Source organism: Apium graveolens, chromosome 7 (assembly GCF_009905375.1).
Source record: "Apium graveolens cultivar Ventura chromosome 7, ASM990537v1, whole genome shotgun sequence".
Classification (NCBI taxonomy): domain Eukaryota; kingdom Viridiplantae; phylum Streptophyta; class Magnoliopsida; order Apiales; family Apiaceae; genus Apium; species Apium graveolens.
This window is the reverse complement of record NC_133653.1, coordinates 48,298,065-48,315,454: the sequence shown is the minus strand read 5'-3', so window position 1 is coordinate 48,315,454 and position 17,390 is coordinate 48,298,065. Positions and strand designations below refer to the sequence as shown.

General features: G+C 33.4%; 1 protein-coding gene and 1 long non-coding RNA gene across 6 annotated transcripts; both read left to right on the top strand.

The window, feature by feature from the left end:
- The first annotated feature begins 7,497 nt into the window (after positions 1 to 7,497).
- On the top strand, positions 7,498 to 11,197 carry LOC141671005 (E3 ubiquitin-protein ligase RMA1H1-like). Of its 4 annotated transcripts, none has more exons than XM_074477070.1 (4): positions 7,498 to 7,683; positions 9,321 to 9,389; positions 9,489 to 9,612; positions 10,318 to 11,197. In XM_074477070.1, exon 4 carries the CDS (start codon positions 10,361 to 10,363, stop codon positions 11,081 to 11,083), a length of 723 nt encoding a protein of 240 aa, XP_074333171.1. In that variant the 5' UTR covers positions 7,498 to 7,683; positions 9,321 to 9,389; positions 9,489 to 9,612; positions 10,318 to 10,360; the 3' UTR covers positions 11,084 to 11,197. The 4 variants fall into 4 exon arrangements, with proteins under 4 accessions (XP_074333171.1, XP_074333172.1, XP_074333173.1 ...); XM_074477071.1 differs by having other exon boundaries at positions 9,246 to 9,389; XM_074477072.1 differs by lacking the exon at positions 9,321 to 9,389.
- Positions 11,198 to 13,225: 2,028 nt separating this feature from the next.
- LOC141675102 (uncharacterized) lies at positions 13,226 to 15,585 on the top strand. Of its 2 annotated transcripts, XR_012555889.1 has the most exons (5): positions 13,226 to 13,385; positions 13,635 to 13,680; positions 13,871 to 13,984; positions 14,379 to 14,618; positions 15,258 to 15,585. It is a non-coding gene; the product is annotated as an uncharacterized LOC141675102 (long non-coding RNA). The 2 variants fall into 2 exon arrangements; XR_012555888.1 differs by lacking the exon at positions 13,635 to 13,680 and having other exon boundaries at positions 13,229 to 13,385.
- The last annotated feature ends 1,805 nt before the right edge of the window (positions 15,586 to 17,390 follow it).

The following is a 17,390-nucleotide window of genomic DNA, read 5'->3' as shown; positions in this document are numbered from 1 at the left end:
TCGATCGGTGTAGTGTTTCATTTCATATAATATAATGGAACAAGGTAGGTTGCATCAAAACATTTAAAGATTTTGTAAAGAACCTTTTAGCTCAATATATGAATAATGTGTTTTTACAGATTTTACAGAAATGAAAATGTCATCAAAAACTTAAACTTAGAGGGAAACTATAGCTGGTTATATACAAGAAGAGAGTAATAATTTTCTAACTAACTTTTGGCGGGAAAAGAAAACAACTGACTAAACTTTTCTTACTCACTAAGCTAAGCTAAATAATTTATATTTATCAAGTAATGTTGATTGACTTTGACCAATGTGATATTGTATTACTAATATCCCCCCTCAAGTTGGGAGGTGTAGCAGAAGAAACCATCCCCAACTTGGACAACAGTTCCTTAAATTGAGGTGAAGGAACTATCTTTGTAAGAACATCTGCCAATTGGTTCGTAGTAGGGAGATAACTGAGTTGCAGTAGACCTTCCAGCACTTTATCCCTCGTGAAATGACAATCAATTTCTATATGCTTTGTTCTCTCATGAAAGACTGGATTCCTGGCAATATGAAGAGCAGACTGATTATCACAGTTGAGTTGAACAGGTTTTAATCCATGAATACCTAGTTCTTCCAACAATCTGACTGTCCAAACAACTTCAGAAGCAGCAGAAGCCATTGCTCTATACTCGGCCTCAGAAGAAGATCTGGACACAGTGGACTGCTTCTTTGATTTCCATGTAATAGGAGAATTTCCGAGTAATAAAACATAGCCAGTAACAGATCTTCTAGAATCAGGACATGAAGCCCAGTCTGAATCAGAAAAGGCCTGAAGAGTTATAGCAGTAGAAGCCTTAAGCAAAATCCCTTGACCTATGGTAGCATTTAAGTATCTCAGAGTGTGTAACAATGCATCATAATGAGGAACTCTTGGAGCCTGTAGGAACTGACTCAACACTTGAACTGTATAGCTCAGATCAGGTCTAGTATTTGTTAAAAAATTTAATTTCCCAACTATTGACCTGTAGAGCTCTGCATCTTTAAATAATGGTCCATCATCTGCTGTTAATCTAAGATCAAGAGATAGAGGAGTAAGAGCTTTCTTAGACAAATCAGCATCAATAAGCTGCAGAATCTCCTTTGTATATTTTGTTTGACTAAGAACAGTCCCTTCAGGAAGATAAGACACCTCAATGCCTAGAAAATAGTGCAATACTCCAAGATCCTTAATAGTGAATTTGGCATGTAATTGCTGCTTGAGAGCTGTTATTTTAGTAAGATTACTACCAGTGACAAGAATGTCATCTACATACACAGCTACAATGGTAATATCAGTCTTGTCTTTGCAAATAAACAAGCTATAATCCAATTTTGACTGATAAAACCCTTGACTAATAAGCTCATCAACTAAAGTTTCATGCCACTCCCTAGAGGCCTGCTTTAAACCATAAATTGACTTATTGAGTTTACAGACCTGATTAGGAGTGTGGACAATACCTTCTGGAACTCTCATGTAGACCTCCTCCTTTAAGGTGCCATGCAAAAAAGCATTATTTACATCCAGTTGATACATCTTCCAATTATTATGAGCAGCCAATGCTATCAAACATCTTACAGTGCTCATTTTAACAACAGGAGAAAAGGTTTCTTGATAATCTATTCCATACTTCTGTGTAAATCCCTTGGCCACTAGTCTAGCTTTACATCTCTCAAGAGTTCCATCAGACTTTAATTTCACTTTGTACACCCATTTACATCCTATGGGTTTCTTTCCTTTTGGTAAATCAACCAGTGTCCAAGTATTGTTATCTTGCAAAGCCTGTATTTCTTTCTGCATAGCATCTGTCCAAAGTGGATCACCAGAAGCCTCTAAATAAGAAGTTGGCTCAGTAATGTGGATGGAATTAGAGACAAAATTGGAATGACTTTCAGGCATCATATTCCTTGAAACAAGATTACACCAGTGCACATCAGAATTAAGGCTGAACATACACTGATAGTCTTTTAAGTATGAGGGAGTGGTCTTAAGTCTAGTGGAATGTCTGAGAGGTAAAGAAATGGTAGAAGTAGATATATCACTAGAATCAGATGAAGATGAATTTGTATGAGAATGAACAGAATCTTGTGATGAATAATTGTTGGGAATATGATTTGTAGAATTGCTGTTGAGGACAGAGTTTGATGTTAAAATATGATCTGAATCATAATCTGTTTGAGTAGTAATGGGAAGAAATAAGGAATCTGTATATGTATTCATGCTGGAATTGGTAATCAAATGAAATGGAAAGTGAGATTCATAAAATATGACATCTCTGCTAACTGTAACAGTATTAGTTAGCAAATCTAAAACTTTATACCCTTTTTGGTTAACTGGATATCCTAAAAATACAGCCGGGGAAGCTCTATTATCAAATTTGGATCTGTTGACTTTGATAGTAGAAATGTAACACAAGCATCCAAAACACTTAAGATCTGATAGAATGGGTTGAGATTTATGTAATTTGTAGTAAGGAGTTGAAAAATTAATGCTCTTTAAGGGCATTCTGTTGATCAAATAGGTGGCACAAAGTATGCACTCACCCCAATATCTAGCAGGAAGTTTAGACTGAATATATAATGCCCTGGCTGTTTCTAAAAGATGTCTATGCTTTCTCTCCACAACTCCATTTTGTTGTGGAGAGTATGCACAAGTAATCTGATTGATGATCCCTTCTTTTAAATACAACTCTTGCATTTTTCCAGCAGTAAGTTCTAAGGCATTATCAGATCTGACACAAAGTATAGAAGTATGGAATTGGTTTTTAACATATGAAATGAAATTTTGGAACACAACTGGAACATCAGATTTGTGCTTGAGAAGATGAATCCATGTGAATCTACTAAAATCATCAACAATTGTAAGAAATTGATTACAACCAGATGTAGTTTTGACCTTATAAGGTCCCCAAACATCTATATGTAAAAGTTGAAAGATAGCAGTAGTTTTAATGCTACTTGTAGGAAAGGGATTTCTAGTTTTCTTAGCTAATGGACAAACTTGACATAAGTGTTCTGAACTGAATGACTTTACATCACAAGAAGGAACAATTAAACGCATTTGAGGAAATGGTAAGTGTCCTAGTCTCACATGCCAGAGAGAAGCAGAATGTAAGCCTGTAGCAGAAGATGAACTGAGACAAGCTTGAATAGGTGGAGAAGAATTCTTCAAAATAGCTTTGTCCACACTATACAAGCCATTACTCAATTTACCAAGAAGAGTTGGACCTTTCTGAGAATGGTCCTGAATGAGACAACAATCAGAGTTGAATATTAATTGACATCCAAGATCAAGACACAGTTTATGAGTGGAAATAAGTTTGAATTGAAAAGTGGGAACTAGTAAAACATCTTTGAGCAAGATATTACCATGAAGTAAGACATTTCCAATGTGTGTAACTGGCACTTTACTACCATTAGGAATAGTGATAGTATTGTCAATATCAGAAACAATAGAATATTGACAAAAATCATCTATTGTGTTGATGATGTGATCTGTAGCTCCACTATCAAGTAACCATTCAGATTTAGAGCAAGAAAGTAAGCAAGTCTTACCTGTAAGTAGAGCATTGTGAGAATCAGTAGCAGAATCAGATGTTTGAGTGTCTGAAATATGTTGTCTATTCAAAATGTCCATGAGCTGATTGTACTGTTCTTGAGAAATATTGTTAGATTGATGAGTAACTGTATTGGAATGGTTATCTTCCTTGTGTTCAACTGGTGGAATGGAGACATCAGAATTTGGAACAAGAGCAGCTATTCTTTGATCTTTGTTGCCTCTGAAATTTGTCGGAAAGCCATGTATCTTAAAGCATCTATCAATGCTATGTCCTGGTACTTGACAATGAGTACAGTAGTAATTGGAGCCAGGTTTGATAGCAAATCTCTTATTCCCATTACCACTATTACCATTGAAATTTGGTTGTCTGAACTGAATACTTCTGTTGTTGCTCCCTGAGAAACTTCCTTGTCTATTAGCAGATCTGTCATTATCAAAACCTCTTCTTCTATCAACTAGAAATGCCATTGATTCATTTTGATTGAAAACCTGAGAAATTTCCTTGTGTCTTTCCTCTTGAGCAAATAGCCTATAAGCAGCTGAAACATTTGGCAATGGTTGCATCATTAAAACATTTGCCCTTACTGCAGCAAAATTGTCATTTAGTTTCATCATGAACTGCAATAGTTTCTGATCCTGTTGTCTATCCTGTATTCTTTGAGTCAAATTACAAGTGTATTTTTTGCAAGTACAGACTGGGAGAGGGTTGGCATCTGATATACCATCCCAAACTGTCTTGATTGCAGTGAAGAATTCTGAGATATTCTGGGAACCTTGTACAATTTCTGACAATTTCTGCTCTAAAGAATACACTTCTGTCATAGAAGCATATCCATAACGTTCTTCCAAATCGTACCAAATCTCTCTAGCAGTTTGCAAAAACAACACACTCTTTGCTATAGTGACATCAAGATTGAAAATAAGCCAAGAAATGACAAGATCATTGCACCTCGCCCAAAACTTGTATTCTGGTGAAGTTTTGTCAGGAATTTCAATCGTTCCATCAACGAAACCAATCTTATTTTTGGCTGATAATACTAACAGCATTGATCTTTTCCAGTTATTAAATCCGTTTCCATCAAACTTAACAGAAACTAATTGAGTCGAAGATGCATCAGAAGGATGTATGTAATACACACTAGACGGATCATGATTGTTGACAGCGATATTTTGATCAGTAGAAGTAGAATCAGAAGCGGAAGCCATGTTTAATCAAGGTTGATACGAACAAATGTATCAAGGTTTTCTTAGAGAAAATTTGACAAACAGTTGATGTGCAATCGGAATTTTAACAAATGTTTGATGCAAATCAGCGATGAAATTTCTCATAAATATCTATGATTCAACAGGTAATCACAAATTCTAGATGTATAAAGAAAATCGACAGGATTCAGAAAAAATAATCGACCAAATGATCAATTTTAAGCAAATCAAAACTAAGAAAATTACAGAAATATTCAGAGAAATGAATTTTGATTGCACTATATCTATTTACGATGAAACTGTATTCATAGACATAGAACCTGATTGTGTATTGATGAGCAACACGCAGAAGATGATGATAACAGGAAGACGAAGACGATGATCGGTAACATTAAAACGAAGATGATGATCAGTAGTGCATTGATCAAGTCACCATAGCTCTGATACCATAAAGATTTTGTAAAGAACCTTTTAGCTCAATATATGAATAATGTGTTTTTACAGATTTTACAGAAATGAAAATGTCATCAAAAACTTAAACTTAGAGGGAAACTATAGCTGGTTATATACAAGAAGAGAGTAAGAATTTTCTAACTAACTTTTGGCGGGAAAAGAAAACAACTGACTAAACTTTTCTTACTCACTAAGTTAAGCTAAATAATTTATATTTATCAAGTAATGTTGATTGACTTTGACCAATGTGATATTGTATTACTAATAACATTTAAAATCCATAAATGCATATTACACTTATCAATAATTATTACATTGGATCAGCATAAACGTAGGTGAAAATCTTAAGAGAAACAGGATCCTAAACCTAAGGATATTTTTCCACATACCACAAGAAAAGCATGTAAATAAATGAATCTAGATATTCATAGTTAAATATTCACTTAATGTTATTTTATATTTATTTTTAAATTGAGTGAAGTACATAAAGGAAACATAATTAGGAACTTAATACAATTCAAATCAATCATAACTCAGAAAACTTTTTCTGAGATCTGCCATGTAATCTTTATTCTCGAATATGAAAGTAAGATTATGGTCGAAGAGGTAGTACAAAATTTGAATACCAAAATATTAAACAACAACATTTGTTTTCTGAAGATGATAGAGTATGAAGTTCAAATCTCACACTGCACATCATAAAATAAAAAACTAATTATTGAGCACAGTGCATAACTGATTAAGAGTTTTTTATCTGTCGTCAATCCTCACTTATTCCGAAAATTTATGTGAACATATAATTATTTATACAATTATAAATTAAATTTATCAAAAAAAACTAAATTATTAAAAATACAAAAAAGGCAGAATTATTCCATAATAAATAATTATGGATAAGAGGAGGAGGTGCAGTTTGGATGAGTATTTGCACATGGAGAGGGAGATACCGAGAACAAAAAAATGACTTGAGCGTCGTCAACATTTTTTAGACAGTACGTCGGTTTTAAGACATGTTAACCGTCTTAATGACAAAATTAAGACTTGTTAAACTACATTTTAAGTGTTGACGTTAGATTGGGGCAAACTACTTTGAGAGTTACATATTTTATATATTGAGTAACGTAAGACATTGTTCTAGTTGTTATGTTAGTTAATGTCTTCAGCGTCAATCTAGCTAAAGATGATTAATTAGCTTGTTTGGGTTTAATGAATCACTATAAGAATAAATTATAAGTTATTAAGTCTATCTGGCTAGAAAGTTATGAATATTTTTGAACAATTTTGAGTTAGGAACAGTGTTACAGACTTTGGAAATCGGAACTAGTCACGATTTATCGGACGATTTTTAAAAAATCGGATGATTAATCGATAATTTATCAAAAATCAGTCAAGTCGGACAAATATTTTTAACCGATTTTTGAGTAATTTATCGACGATTTTTGAAAAATCGACCGATTTCTATAAGAGAGGTGATAGGTCCGACAATTTTATTTATAATATCACATCAAAAAATTGTTGGTTGGCTCATCACTCATGGGTGGCCGAACAGTAGCGGAGCAGGGCCCCAACCCTCACATCTTCGAATTTAATTCGTTCCAAAATAATTAATGTTTTTACCATCTTCACTTGATATGTCTAATGAGATGGCCCCTGCCTTATATATTTGGTTGGTTCAGCCAACGTTATCTGTAGGCCTATCGCCATTATTCCGCCGTCCCATAAGTTAATTGCCCCAAATTTTCAAAACTAATAAATCAAACCCACGAGAATTTGTACTTATTCAGGAATGTGAATTATTTTATTAAAAATTTATTTAATTTATATTATAATTATATCAGTTATTTATTAATAAATTGTATCATTAGTTTTGTGATCATATAATATTTTTATTTTAATAAAATATTATATATAACCGATAAAGAAAAACTTAAAACAGTAAATTATGTTTTAAAAATCTAATCGGGGCACATTATACAGGAGGATTGGTCGATTAACTCAGAAATATTTAGACACCGCATGTCTGATTTTTTCTAAAATTATATTTTTTTTATTTCTTTAAATAAATGTAAAAACGCTTCTCCAATAAACATAATACAACCACAACTGTTTTTTTATGATTTCGTACGATAATTATTTATTTATTAATAATACTCAGGTTGGAATATCTATTTTTTTATTTTTATTTTTAATATGATTAATCAAATGCAAGAGATATTGAGATATGAATGTTTATATAAATTGTGATGTCTGCCTGTACAATACAACAAAGCTTAAGTAGGCATGCACCAAACGTTATCTCCATTCTTATCATCCTCCTCCACCACTATTATACACACACACACACACACACACTTCTCTTCATATATACACACGCAGCTGAAGCATCAAACTACTGCAAGCTTGATCTATCCTGTATTTATATCCCTGTCCAATATACATGGGTATGTTCTCAATTCTCTTTTTCTTTTAGTTTTCTTCTAATTTGCTGTAAATTTATGTTTTTTTGGGGTTTTTATTTGATCATTTATATGGGTTTTGATAAAGATGTAATCTTGTAATTGTTTCTTTAATTTGGTTGGTTTTTGTGGGTCAAATTGATGGTTTATGCAATTTTTTTGGAAATGTATTGAGTTGTATTTTAGAAAGTTTTTTTTATAGTTCTTGGCCCAGATTTTCATAAAATTTTGTGTGTTTGAAGGTAAAGGATGGATTATTGCAACATGTAATTCTATGATAATAAAATTTGCCTAATTTTCGGACAATCTCATAGTAGTGAGACTCATAGCTTAAGGTGTTAGTAAAGTGGCTTGGTTTGATCATGTATCTCTAGCACTTCCCAAACTCGAAATATCGAAATCCCATTTTTTTGGGAAATATAAGGGGATTTCTAGGATCCTATGTTTTGAATATTAAGGTGGTAGTAAAGTGGCTTTACTTGGATCATATATATATATATACTTGGATCATATATATATATATATATATATATATATATATCTTTACACCCCCTCGCTTGAAATTCCATGTTTTGATATTAAATTGTGGATCACTAGGATCTTTTGGGGAAATTTGTATCGTTGATGTTCATATTAAAATGTGCTTGAGAACTCGGGATCTTGCACTTTTGTTAACATGTTAAGATACAAACTCTACAAGAACCGAAATGGCTAAAGTGGTAGTGAAATGGCTTAATTGGATCATATACCTTTAAGGATATGCAAACTTCATTTTGTAATTTACTCTGCAATTAGCCTTGTATTGTATGAGACCTAATCAAACTTGTTTCTCTGTGATATTGTCTTTTCTCTCTTGTAATTATCTTTACTTTCTTATTTTACACTGCAAGTTTTGCAACTTGCCAAAATGACAAACCAACTAGTATAACTATACTGTTAAGGTTATGAATTGTCTTTTGGTAGCTGTTAATATCAAGATATCGCCATCTTTATACTCAATGTGCCACTCCGATTTACAGGGATGTCAGTATGCTTCGGTAGGTTAAATAGTATTATCTTTAAAAAAAAAGCTTGCTAGACTATTATTGATGAAACTCTTCGTTCTTCTTTGCAAACCTTCTATATTACCTGTTGCCTCTGAAAACAAAAGGGAAGGGAGTGTAAGATGTAGCCAGTTTCTGGAACGAGTTTAGCATCTCAGTATTTCTACAAACATTTAATTTTAAGTACTCAGATCTTCTGAATGGTAGATCTTCTGATGGGGGAGTAATTTTTATACATAAATAGATAATGTATTATCTTATAATTCAACCTTTATACAATTGTAACCCCATAACGTTCCATGTGCCAGTGATATATAACATGCCAAAAACATCATCTGGATTTGTTTATCTTCTTCTTGACACAAAATCTACTATCTACCAACTTTAGGTGATTTTTCATTTGCAAAACAATAGGAAATTTGAAGTAAGAAAAGGAAATTATTGTCACTTTCCTACATTAACCCAACTATGCTAGTCATGATTCTGCTTTAATGTTGGTATCAGAAATATTATTTTCGGGATAGGAATTTTTTATTTGGGGTCGCACCTTTATTTATTGTTGGCCCCTCTCATGGATAGTGGATCTGAGCATCATAATGGGATTGTTGTGGACCCCTTCTACAAAATAATAATCCAAAAGTTTATTTGGTAAGATGTTATTTTATTTTATTTTTAATTTTGTTTTCTAAAGTTCAATGTACTCCACTTGTTGTGTTCCTTCTCAATCACTTCTCCTTTGATTTTTAGTGGCGCATTATCTGGAATGAAAACAAACCTTGGAATCTTTTGCAACAAATCATCCTATTTCATATGATGTGTCATAAATATATGTTTTTCTTTGAAGGCTTGTTAATTGGTGCAAACTTATAAGGTGATCTTTCGTAATACCAGTTCTTCCTTGCTAGATAGTTATAATGATATCTGATGCTTTAGATGGATGTCCACATTAAAAAGCACTGGGACCTGCTATTTAGAGGTTTCATAGGCCATTTGTCCGTTCTAAAAGATAATCCATTACCAGTTTCCCATCTCCCCAAATATTTATCATGGTTGTTAGGGTTAAACAGTTGAAACTTTTTTGGAAGCTCTGCATTTGTGTTTTTTTTTTGGGGTTCAGTTCATTGTTATATACTCTTATCCTTGTTAGATAGGATGCAGTGATACTTTAAGACACATGTTGAGCTGTTCGTTTCTGTTCATCAATATATATTTATTATTGAAGACTATATGCAGCTCCATACATTTGATAAGTTCTTGCTGCCTCTTCCCCGCCTTCCCATATTGACCTGAGCAGACCAAACCTGCATTTAAATTGTTATATGCAAACTATTAAAAATATATATCTTAGTATTTAATGTGACTTGACATCGTGCTCGAAGCACCTCCGGTTGATTGTACTTGTTTAATTTTTTGTTGCAAGTAAGTGCTCTTGTTATTCTTCTCCGTTATTATCTACGTACAAAACTTTTACCATTTTTTAAGGCATAGACCTCTTACATTAGCTTTTACTTGATTTTACGAACCGATAAAACAATTTGATTATTGGTTCTAAATTGTCGTAACATCATATTTTCAGGATTTAAGAACTGCTAGCTCGGGTAAATTGTGATAACATATCCATGTCTATCGAGCAGTGTTTTAACAAGGATAGGAGACCCATTTCTAGTGCTGCATCGGAAAAATCCGAAAAGACTTTGCCATGCTTCGACTGCAACATCTGCTTTGAATATGCGAATGAACCTGTTGTTACTCTATGCGGCCACCTCTACTGCTGGCCCTGTATCTATAAGTGGTTCTACTATCAGAGCGCCTCTCTTGCTTCAGACGAGCATCCACAGTGCCCAGTTTGCAAGGCGGAAGTATCCCACACGACTGTTGTCCCTCTATATGGCCGCGGAGAAACCCCTTCTGGAACTGAAAATCAAGGCAAGGCATCAGATCGTGGTATGAACATACCACAAAGGCCACCTGCTCTTGGCACTCAAACTCTTGTAACCACGTCTAATCAAACTCATCAACGGCTCCCATACAGGAATCCGTATCAGAATCTGCAGCATTCCCCTCTAGCATACAATGATAATGGAGATGATTATAATTCCTCATCAGCACACTTGAGTACAAGAATGGATCCTTCTAATGTGGCAGTTCAAATGTTTGGTGAAATGGTATATGCAAGGGTATTCGGGAACTCACGGAGCCTCTACACATATCCAAACTCATATCATCTAGTCCCGAATAGCCACCCCAGATTAAGAAGGCAACATATGCAGGCCGACAAGTCATTAGGCAGAGTTTCACTCTTCCTATTCTGTTGCTTTCTTCTCTGCCTAGTTCTTTTCTAATCATGTATTAGTTTTATGTATTGTTGTTGTTTATCCGCCATTGTATATGTGCCATTATTTAGAAGCTTGAATGATATCACTGATGAGTTGATGTATACATACGTCTATCGTACCCACAATTTACGGTAACCTCATTTATTACGGTACAACTTTCTTGTGGTACAACCACCATATGATATATGTTAGAGAAATGCGGATCGCTATGCTATTGGAAAATAATTGGTATGACTGCTTTCTTTTGATAATCATATAAGATGCCGCGTCTAAAGTAGTAAACAAATGTATTGGTCTGACTTGTGGGATATTCTAAAGTCTTATTCAAAACAGAGTCGGATGGCCTGTCCGACAAACACAGCTAATATATTCCTTTGTTTTCGCAACAATCTCATGGCCCCATGATCATGACCTGTTAAGCTAGCTATATAGTATAAGTTACCAATTCCATTCTCTTTTGTTACCGATTAAATCCGATTTTTGAGAAAAACAACTTTATTAAAATTTAGTTTTAGCATAGTTTAGCGAATACTAGTGACTACCCGTCTTTCTGTAACACGAAATCGAATATTCAATTTTCACTCGGACGTATGCACTGTGTAGTGCAAGCGTAATTGAGCCTTACCACTACAAAAACATATTTGAAACTTGGAATATGAGCCTTGTGTACCCCTAAAAACATGTTTGAAACTAGAAACAGAATGATATTAGTTGTCTTTTGTTTTGAGCTTTGACCAATTCAAGCAAGTTGAAGCAGTTTTTAACTAATTAATTGTTGCACATTATGAAAAGCAGAGAAGATATTTGTTTCCCTGTTTATTTAAACACTAATCACATTTGACGAATCTTATAATTTAGACAGGACAATGAACAACATTCCAAGACTTGGATAATCAATCAGATTATATTCAATTTTTTAATTAAATCCTAATCCCCTGTCAAAGTCCTTCATTCCATTAATCATGTTCATTTGTGGAGGAAACAATTCTTATTTTCTTTCGGTGCGTACCACTAAACCGCCAACTCTCATCAACTTAATTATTATGCTTCTAAACTAAAATGTATAGTATGTATTAAAATAAAGTGTGGTGTCTATTAAATAAAAAGATATATTATTATCTTATTAAGAGAAGATATCATTATAAGTGTTTAAATCTGTTTGACTTGTAATATTTCATCCTATTAAGTTTTCCCCTCCAGGACTATTATAAATAAGTATCTTTGTATTGATTTAATATATCCAAGTCTTAGACATCTACTCGCTTCTAAGAAATAAATTTCAGTGTGTTATTATATATTTTGTATCTTTCTGATAATCTTGTTCCTTCTTATATTTCTTGTAACCTCCTTAGTGGTTGTACATTTTTTAGTAAATTATAATCTTGTTATTAGAGCCAGGTTAGCTTAAACCCCCTCCCCTTATTTCTCCTAACAAATCAGCGGTCTTACGTTGGCTTACATGTGATCTAGAGAGTATGCTATGTAATTGCTCTGACAGGGGATTCTCTCACACCAGAAATCTAATGACTAGAAACATACTACGAAATGGTTGTTATAATCTTGAGTTGTGGCCCTATAGGCTGCTATGATGGTGCGGCGATGGGTATATGCTCAGATTATCACAGAGATTTTATGGTTGTTTAGACGCTTTGTTGTTTAGACGATTTGTGTGTTCGTAAGACACCTTAATTTCAAAGGCGAGTTTAGTAAGAATAAGGATCATCACGCCTATGACTAGTCCTAATAAGCTCCCTCATTTCTGTTAGATATTGAGTGTAACATATAGGATGGTGAATGTGTTTTCTTGATTTTTAGTCTTTTTAAAACTGATTTGGAAAGGTGGTGAACAAAGCGGTTTGAATGTAGAGATTGACTATCGCAACCACATTTCTAAAAATTTGTCAAAAAATGTTGCAAATGAGAGAATGTATTACATGTTTTGCAAGAACTTTCAAAAGCATTACAATAGCAGTGCAAAAGATTGAGGGACTTAAAATGTAGCATTCTGTTGTAATGAAATTTTAAAGGCGTTGCACGAGATCTGAATTTTGGGACCAAGAAATTGGCGGGCTTCTAAATTATTTGAGTGTAAAGTTTTGTCGGGCCAACAAAATAATAATAAAAATAAGAAAACCAAAAACAAAAATGCACTCCCAACCACTATACAGTACACACACCCTGCCTACACACGCAAACACAGAAGTCACTGGACAAGCAAGAGAAAGAGAGAGATTCAAGATGTAACATTCAGAGAGGAAGAATCAAGATCTATTATTAAGCTCTAGAAAAAGATATAAGCTACAAAAAGGTAAAACATCGACCCTAATCATTTTCCCCTCAAATCGATTGTCCATGTTCTTCTTTAATCGAGTATACATGTTCTTGTTTATTCAAATCGATTAAAAATTTCAACATATTTTGAAATCTTAATTAAATTTATCTGTATATATTCAAATCTTCTTCCTTGTTCTTAAATTACTATTTTTCAGTTCTTAACTAGTGTTCCTATATTTTTTGTTTTAATTATTTGTGTTTAATTTAGTGTACATTTATGCAGTACTTTGTTTTTATAGGGTGAATTGAAAGGCTAATGTAGAATGAAGGTAAATCTGGGTCCTCCATTTTTATGTACATTATCACTGGGGTATGATATATACAAAGTTTTACTTTCCTGGGCCTATTGTTGTATAGATGAGAAAAAGAAATTATTTACTTTGTCCTAATAAATGATCTAAAAATAAGTTTGTTAATGTCATTGAATTCATTCCAATCTTCATCCCCTTTATATGCCAGGTAAATCCCCAGTTCTATGCATTACTCTCCTACTGACTCATGAATTCACTTTTGCGGACAATATTTATATTTGGGATACACTCTTAAGTGACCCCGAAGGTTGAAGGTCCTCAGGTGTGTAAAATATTATCTTTCCTTCTACCTATTATGTTGTATTATTTATTTGTTAAGTATATTTATTTTATGTTCCGCTCTCTTGATTATATAGGTCTTCTGCTTAAGTGTATTTGTTGTATATTTAATAAGTATACAATATTAAGCTTTAACTTGTTTTGGTGAATTATGCTGCCTCAAGTGCCAAATCCATGTTGCGGACTGATTCATGCCATGCATTCCTCGTAGAAAACTCTAATTGTTAAGGACACATGTAAAGTCCGCTTGCAACTATAGGAGTATATCTTAATTTCTTTTAATCTGTTTGAGGTTGTCCCTGTACTAAAAAAACGTTTGTTGGGTGTTTGAGCAAAGTTTCCTCCACTAAATCCGTATATTTATGATTATATTTCAGGGATCCACTATTGTTACTCTGCTTCCTGGGAGTAGATTACAGGAGGTTACCCGTATGCTTTCTGTCTTCTCAAGCACTAGGGAATTACGGAAGAGCTCATATTCCGAGTTGACAGCAGTGATTCATGTAGCTCATAATCGGCACATGGAAGACTATATCAGTAAAGTTGTTGATGAGTGGCCACTACCAGTTGTATTGATTCCTGGGGAGATATCAAGCCTCAAGTACAATGCATTTGTTGTAAGGCATCTTATTCTATTTACGTTTCTTGTGAAATTCTACCAGCAGAGTAACATAACATTTCAAGCAGCAATTTTGATAGTAAAGTGATGATTGGGGCATCTGTAGTAATTCTAACCCAAGACTTCTATAATGTAGTCATGTCCATGTAATTTACCCATCTGTTGTTTTGCTTTGTAAAGTTTACCGTATGATCCAAGGTGAAGTGATGGCATTCTTTCTTTTTAAGGAGACAAATATCAAATATATCCCTGGTTAGCAAATTGCTTAGTCGTTGCAAATTGCTTAACATGATAGATTTACGAGCAGGAATTTGGCAGGCCTGAGAAATGGTACAAAATCTGCTATTTGTTATTTGTCAAATAATAATAATGGTAATTTAGATTTTCTATTTTCCATTTTTAATTAAATATTTGTTACTCTAGAAGTACTTTTTAGCTCTTTTTCTAGCTCGTAACGTAGGAAAAAGATGTCAAATAATGAAATATGTCAAATAATAATCTTGGCAGACCTGAAAAACATAATATCTGTTTTTCTTGCTATCAAATTGTCCTGTGGCCTTGAATACTATTTGTATATGTGGTAGCATGTGCATCCACTAGCATCAAGTATAATAAGTACTTTTGTTATATTTGGCAGGTGAAATTGCTCATTATGGGCGGATACTACAACTCCTTATTATCATCTATCGACAAAGCTGTGGAAGAAGATTTTATTAGCCCGATTACATGCCATATTATTTGGAGACAGAGCATCATGCCTACGTACCTTTCTGCATTTGACATATTTTGGGATGGCTGTTCAACATTTTGTTAGATGATCAGATGTGTCGTTTTAATAGAATCTGATGGAGAGATCTCTTAACTTGTCGGTGGTTCATTTGTAGTTTCTGCATCATGTACAACAAATCACTTTATGTTTAATTATAGTTCAAAATTTATAAAAATAGCTAGATTACGTTTTGTCATTTTGTCTTAGACTTATATTATGAATGGTTTGATGTTGGGACAGCCTGAGGATTTTGAATTGGTCATGAATAGTTATGAATGACATTGTTTGGTTGTGGCATGAAAAATGCCTGGCTAGTCTATTTATAAACAGATCCTTTTGTTTTTAAAAAAAAATAACGCTGCAATTGTATTCAAATATGTTGCCATTTACAATTACATCAGCTATAAAATATTGCAATTGGATCAAAATTGTTGCAATTTTTATTAAATTTTACCTTAAACTTCATTGCAATTGGTCCAATTAATGTTGCCTTAAGGTGGTTATTTAGCTGACAAAAACATCTATTGCAATGATTTCACTACGTTGCTTTAAAATACATTTTGTTGCTAAATATGATTTATTGCAATAATATTTTGTTGCAAAACATGACTTAAAATGTTGTAATAGGACCTATATTGCATCACCACCGGATGCAACGCCAAAAATTTGCATATTTGTTGCCATAAATTCTACTGCAACACAAATAGCCCAGAAGGCAATAATTTTTTGTGGTTGTCGTAGTCATTCTATGGTGTAGTGAGATACTATATTTAGCAGAATATAAGGAACGTGCACGACAAAACAAAGTATTTCACAACTCACTTAATTTGTATTAAAATTAAGTATGTCTTGCTACAATTCCTGGGTTCTTAAGAATATAAGAACTCAGCTTCTTTCTTGAGAGAGTACAAGAAAATTTAGATCTGTTTGTTACACTTAAAAATAAAGGAGCAGTGTTTACTTTATAGATTAGTAAACACAGGTTTACACTGCATGAAATAAGATGTATTAAACCCTACTTTAAGTTATCTCCAAAGCTTTCCATTTCTGGCTTAGTGAATCCTTGCAATCTTGTTGGTCTGTGACCTTCCTTTGTCAGTTAATCTTGACCCTTGATCTTGCACTCTTCAAGCTGCTTTTGTAGACTTTTCAATCTAAGTGATTAGATTATTTGTTGATTGATAATCTTGAATATTTAACTTGTCTGCATTTTGTACTTGAGTTCCATATCGAGATCTCCAATTTGTTCTATAGAGAACTGACATATCGATAAATATAATGTCTTATCGAGATCTATGACTTTTCTATAAGTGTCTTTGACTTTTCGAGATCTCCGAGTTCTCTATAAGTAAATTTGGCTTGTCGAGTTCTCCAAATCTCGGGATATAAAAATGACTTGTCGATATCTCTGAGATCTCTATATGCATTTTGACTTGTCGATATCTTTGAGATCTCTAATGAGAAATTGACTAGTCGATATCTCCAATATTCATATCTTCATTTAACTTGTCGATATGACTTTTCGATATCTCAGAGATCTCTATATACATTTTGACTTGTAGATATCTCTGAGATCTCTAATGATAATTTGACTTGTCACTGTCAATATCTCCAATCTTCATATCTTCATTTGACTTGTCGATATCTTTGAGACTTCTCTATAATTCATTTTGGACTTCTCGATAAGTCATTTTGGAGTTCTCAAATGACTTCTCTATATGACTTGATCTGTGACTTGTAGATATCTTGACTTAGAACATTTTTCCTAAAACAGATTTATTCAACTCCAAATTTCTTTACATTTTCTCTGAGGCATGATCTTATTAATCTTCTTCCAGAGTTTATTCTTAGGCTTGAGACTGTTCATGGAAAAATACTCCAGTCAGATTTTTAACATTTTTATAGACTCAAGTAATACAATACAAAATACAGATTTAGACTATCATACGACTAAATCTTAGGGTTGTCAATGTGACTTATTCTTGTTACAATACAGACATG